This window comes from the organism of the source record quoted next, unplaced genomic scaffold, assembly GCF_019419815.1.
Source record: "Pyrus x bretschneideri cultivar Hongxiangsu unplaced genomic scaffold, Pyrus_bretschneideri_v1 Contig3, whole genome shotgun sequence".
In the NCBI taxonomy this organism is placed as follows: domain Eukaryota; kingdom Viridiplantae; phylum Streptophyta; class Magnoliopsida; order Rosales; family Rosaceae; genus Pyrus; species Pyrus x bretschneideri.
Genome location: NW_025999612.1, coordinates 4,919,720 through 4,925,039, shown reverse-complemented (window position 1 = coordinate 4,925,039; position 5,320 = coordinate 4,919,720). Strand labels below are relative to the sequence as shown.

General features: G+C 35.3%; 1 protein-coding gene across 1 annotated transcript; it reads left to right on the top strand.

The window, feature by feature from the left end:
- Window positions 1-287: 287 nt before the first annotated feature.
- Window positions 288-4,004, top strand: LOC103943745 (CMP-sialic acid transporter 1). Its single transcript, XM_009354085.3, has 8 exons — window positions 288-445; window positions 1,263-1,346; window positions 1,530-1,744; window positions 1,889-1,967; window positions 2,362-2,531; window positions 2,914-3,100; window positions 3,364-3,441; window positions 3,558-4,004. The coding sequence occupies exons 1-8, from the start codon at window positions 395-397 to the stop codon at window positions 3,699-3,701; spliced, it is 1,008 nt and encodes a 335-aa protein (XP_009352360.2). The 5' UTR covers window positions 288-394; the 3' UTR covers window positions 3,702-4,004.
- The last annotated feature ends 1,316 nt before the right edge of the window (window positions 4,005-5,320 follow it).

Here is a 5,320-nt window from a genome sequence, read left to right as displayed (position 1 = left end):
TATAACTTTAAAGGGATCCTCCTGTTTGTAGCCGTTGGATAAAAATCCAACGATCCACATCATTTGATCATGAGGATCCTCATCTTTAGATTAGGAGAGGATGCTGGTCCTTTTTTTTGTTGAGTTATTATCCGTGTTCATTAATGTTAAGCTGTAGTAAAATAAAAAACAAATTTCTTGGAGATAAAAAACAAATTTTTTGTTGAGTCTAACATCAATCTAAGAAATCTTTGGAGATAAAAATAATAATAAAAAAAACAACTCAGAAACCCAACTCACTGAACAAGCCAAAAAGCTCTTGCCCGCAAAATCCAATGCCCGAATCAGCGCGTACGTGTTCTTAGCAAAGCCCCAAACTTTACGCGCGCAACCGCCGGTGGCCTGGAAGAAGACGATGCAGTGGTACTTGGTTGCCGCGCTGCTCACCGTCCTCACCAGCTCTCAGGTCAGCAAACATTAAGACTCTGCGATTTCTGGTCGTTTTGTTACTACCGTTTTGCGTTTCACTGTTTTCTGGATCTCTGTTTTCTCTTAATCTCTGAATCTGAGTTCTGCAATGTTTGGATTTCGGACCCAGTTTCGATATTTTGGGCAGCTCAGCTCAAATCAGTTCAAATCGATTCAGTGTAGCGTTAATTTAATTCTCCCTGAAATAATTATTTTTGAGTTTTTGTTTAATATTGATTTAATATGCAGCTTTCTGTTTGTGTAATTATGTGTTACCCAATATTTGAAATGTGTAATTTTGAGTACCAGTGTGGCAATGGCACATCGATTTCGATTTCCAACTGAAAGATGAATGAAAGAGGCTTTAAATTGTTTAAAGTGTGTGGCTTTGCTTGCTTATGTTTACTGAAAGAGGTGCTGATGGAACTATATCTCAAAACTGTGGCTAATATCTGAGCTGTGAAAGTACAACTGTGGCCGCTACATTTCTCGAACAAAATACTGCGAAAGGAAATATTTTGCTCTTCGTATCTGATCATTGACTAGTTTACGTGAAAATGTAATGCTCGAAACTTGTACCGGATATGAGTTGTTTCTTGAGATCTTATGGTGGATGTTCTTGCGTGTAATTTTGTAGAACTCATGGTCGGGGATCAAATAACACTTTAGCACTTAATGATTTGTATGTTTTATAAACTCCGTAGGGGGTTTGTGGTGTCAGTGCTGGTTTTGGATCAATTTGTTCCAAACATTTACCTCATTTTTCAATCTGTAAGAAATGAGCATTCATTCGTTTATCATTTGATTAATGTCAGGGAATCTTGACAACTCTTTCTCAAAGCAATGGAAAATATAAGTATGACTATGCAACTGTTCCGTTTCTTGCTGAAGTATTCAAGGTACTTCACCATACCTATCTTCATTCTTTGCATCATTTAGCTTGTAAAGTCAATGATTTTCCTTTTTAAGCTATCAAATTAGAGATAGTATTCCACTACAAAATGATTCATTACCTTTCATCCAATATTTGATGCCTTTTCTAGTTGTACTGATATGTTTCATTGTGGTTCTTTAAAATACAGCTTATAGTTTCCTGTTTACTTCTTTGGAGAGAGTGTCGCATATCACCTTCCGTACGAATGACTACAGATTGGAAGAGTGTGCGCTTATATCCTATTCCTTCTGTCATATATCTAATTCATAACAATGTTCAGTTTGCCACTCTTGTTTATGTGGATACTTCCACATATCAGATATTGGGTAACCTGAAGATTGTTACTACTGGAATATTGTTCAGGTGCCTACTTTATTAGTTTTCGGGGTGACATAATCTGAATGGTTTTCAATTTTTTTTTTTTCAATTTCTATTTGAAATTTTTCTCTGCCCAGTTATATCTTTGTTATTAAATGATTGATTTATCTGTATTGTGTGATACTTCAGGCTATTCCTGAGAAAGAAGTTGTCAAATATTCAATGGATAGCAATTGTTTTATTAGCTGTTGGAACAACCACAAGCCAGGTGATATTAGAAGCTGTTCTTTTTGGTTATCAAGTTGGGTTTTCTTTTGTTGATTATTCATTTTCAGAACTGTTTCAAGGATGTTTGCAGGGTAACCTGTTGTTGATGGAGCATGTTAAAAAGATATTGTTGTCTACAATCATCTTAACTTTCTATTAGGTTCTTGACAGAATCCAGAATATGATATTTTTTCCAACCTCCTAGGATTAAATTGGAATTCGTTGAGAAGAGTGTATGCGTAGGATAAGTTCTTGTTTTCTATTGGCTGACAAAAAATCTGTGATTCAGGAATTTCTTGAATGATGCAATTTTATTACACTCTAAAGTTGATAAATTTTGTCCATTAGGACAAATGATTTCTTATTTGTTGATATACTTTTAATTAATCTGTTAGGTTAAAGGTTGTGGAGAAGCGTCATGTGATTCTTTGTTCTCAGCACCAATCCAAGGATATATGCTTGGCATTCTATCTGCTTGTATGTCAGCATTAGCAGGTGTTTACACAGAGTATCTCATGAAGAAGAACAATGATAGTTTGTACTGGCAGAATGTACAATTGTATACGTAGGTATCTTTTCTCCACATCATGCCTTGCTTTCTTTGATTAATTTCAACTATGATATAGTATATTATGACTTCTGAAAGCTCAGGGATGCATTTTCCATTTAGTTCAGTAAGAATTATTTTTCGTGGACCTTGTTATACATTGCAACTACAAGTCAGGCCTCTTTATGCAATTTTAGGTTGTGATATAGAAAAGTAGCATCATTTGTGAACTCATTGCATTGTCATGTATTGTGATTAGCAAATAACATTTCTTTTGTTTGAGATATGTACATGAGTTTTATTTACAGCATGATTAATTGTCCATTTAGAGTTGTGGAAAAAAATAGTCTGTTCCTCTGAGGGTACACACTAGATTGGTCTAATGGCAATCCTTTTACAGGTTTGGTGTGATTTTCAACATAGCACGGCTTCTCTTCGATGATTTCAGGGGTGGATTTGAGAATGGACCTTGGTGGCAACGCCTTTTCAATGGATATAGTCTTACAACTTGGTTGGTCGTGCTAAATCTTGGATCTACTGGCTTGCTTGTTTCATGGTTGATGAAGTATGCTGACAACATAGTGAAGGTAATTATTGGAACTGCTGACCTAATTTCCGGTGTTCTATTGTAATAAGTGTTGTTATTTTAGATGGATGCAACATGTAGTATACTGGTGGTAAGCAATCTGTGTGGAAAGATCAAATATAGGGTTTAGTATCAATCAAGTAATTTCCTTTTTTTCCCTGTTGTAGATTCTTTGCATTCATTCTTATCAATTACAACTGACTGCTGACCTGAGTTTGTCTTTCGCCCTTCAACTTACTCTCTTCATTTATTTGCTTCTTTCAGGTGTATTCCACCTCAATGGCAATGCTGCTGACAATGCTTTTGTCAGTATACCTTTTCACTTTCAAGCCCACATTACAGGTATGTTCCATCCATGCACAGATCCGCGCTTTCTCTCCTTCTCTCTCTCTCTCTCTCTGGAAACTACAAATTAGGTTATTAATAAACTTTGGTTCTCGTCCATTCTGTTGTTGCAGCTTTTCTTGGGCATTATTATTTGTATGATGTCACTACACATGTACTTTGCCCCTCCAAACATGCTGGTAGACTTACCCTTACCTGTAAAATCAACCACTGAGAGTCTGAAAGAAGTTTCAGTTGAACGAAAATCAGATTCGTGAAAAGTTGCATTGAATTGCATAAACTGGGACATAATATAGTTTGGTTGATTGGAGAAGTATCTGTAGTTCAAATCAGAAATTACTGCCAAAGAGAACGCTTAGTTTAGCTAGGATTACTCTTCTTGACGTTGGAGAGAAACTGATTTGATCATGTACTTGAACAGATTGATTGCTTGTGGCCACATATTCTTGTTTATGTATCTGCTGGGTTTGTCTGGTCAAAGTCTATATGTAACTGTGACTTGTTGAAACATGATCAGGAGATTCATTTCTTGAAATTCTTCATTACTCGAGGTTCGTATCGTGATTAGGGAAACTGTTATTCATCTGAACTGTGACCGGAAGAAATGTTTGCCTATCAGATTCTGATTCAACAACTCCTTGTTTATGGGTGTTTTTTGATTGTGACATTTTCCGGTTATTTGGTGCACTGTTGTAGTATGCTCCAGTGTTTAATATACACTGAATTTTAGCTGTTAGATCTTGATCATTAGATCGTTGATCAATCAACGATCTACAGCCAAAAATCTTGGTGCATAGGACATACCAGAGTATACTAGAAAATCTCAGTCTACGTTTTTGCGCTTCAAATATCATTTTTAATGTATCGCCCTTGCTATATTTTTTCCATCTCCATTGACACTTCATACACTAATACTTTATTAGTTATACTATGTTGAACATTTTAATAAAAATTTAGAAAGAGAGACCAACTGGTAGTCCGCTTGCTAGGGACGAAATTTTCACTTTTCGTATTAAAAGAAGCTCTTTGGACCATGATTGGAGATGGTATTAGACCACATTATTGTATACCAACCAATCTTTTCCGACGTTGAAATGAGCCGCAAATTTGAATTTTTTCTTTCAGTATCGCAAAAAAATATCCTCAATAATAATTCTAGTCCTTGTTTTGCCAACACCAGTTACGCCATTAAAAGATGGGAGTTTTAACGAAAAGTCCGCGGTACTGTTCATTTTAACGAAAAATCACATTTTTACACTAAAAAATCAATCCTGGTACTATTCACTTTACCTTTTATTTTGTCCTTATCATTAAAACTCAAAATTTTCAAACTCTTTTTATTAGTTTTCCTTTAAAAGATTGAACATTAAGACTTTTGGTACAAGCCCACAAAATTGAGCTCAAGACTTTTGCTACAGCAATGAGCTAACACTGACCATAATTGATGGCCAACACCTTCCCTTAGAAACAATGAAGTGCAAAATGGATATGTGCACAGTATCGCATGATATAAAAAGTACCAAGTTGGTTTGGACATTATTTTCTCCACTTCGCATTGAATGTTGAAAGATTTAGAAACTATGGGTGGTGGATGTTCAATTAGAAATCAATTATAAAATACTACTAATCATTCTATCTTCGTGCATTTATTTTAATGTTTCACTCTAAAGTTTGCAACTTCAGAGGCTTTGCATTGTTACTCTCTCTCAGCCCTTGAGCTTGCCCATATAAATATGTAAAATATCATCGAGGAATCTTTTGATCCGATTGTAACATTGTCGCATGATGTTATTAACTCGTAACACTATATTATAAAACGTGTTAATACAATTCTTTTATCTGTTTTTATTAATTACATGTTGTCCACCTATGTTAG

Coding starts and splice junctions, on each gene's coding strand:
- LOC103943745 (XM_009354085.3), top strand. CDS start 395: ATGCAGTGGTACTTGGTTGCCGCGCTGCTCACCGTCCTCACCAGCTCT. Junction 446..1,262: donor CCGTCCTCACCAGCTCTCAG/GTCAGCAAACAT, acceptor GATTAATGTCAG/GGAATCTTGACAACTCTTTC. Junction 1,745..1,888: donor ACTACTGGAATATTGTTCAG/GTGCCTACTTTA, acceptor GTGATACTTCAG/GCTATTCCTGAGAAAGAAGT.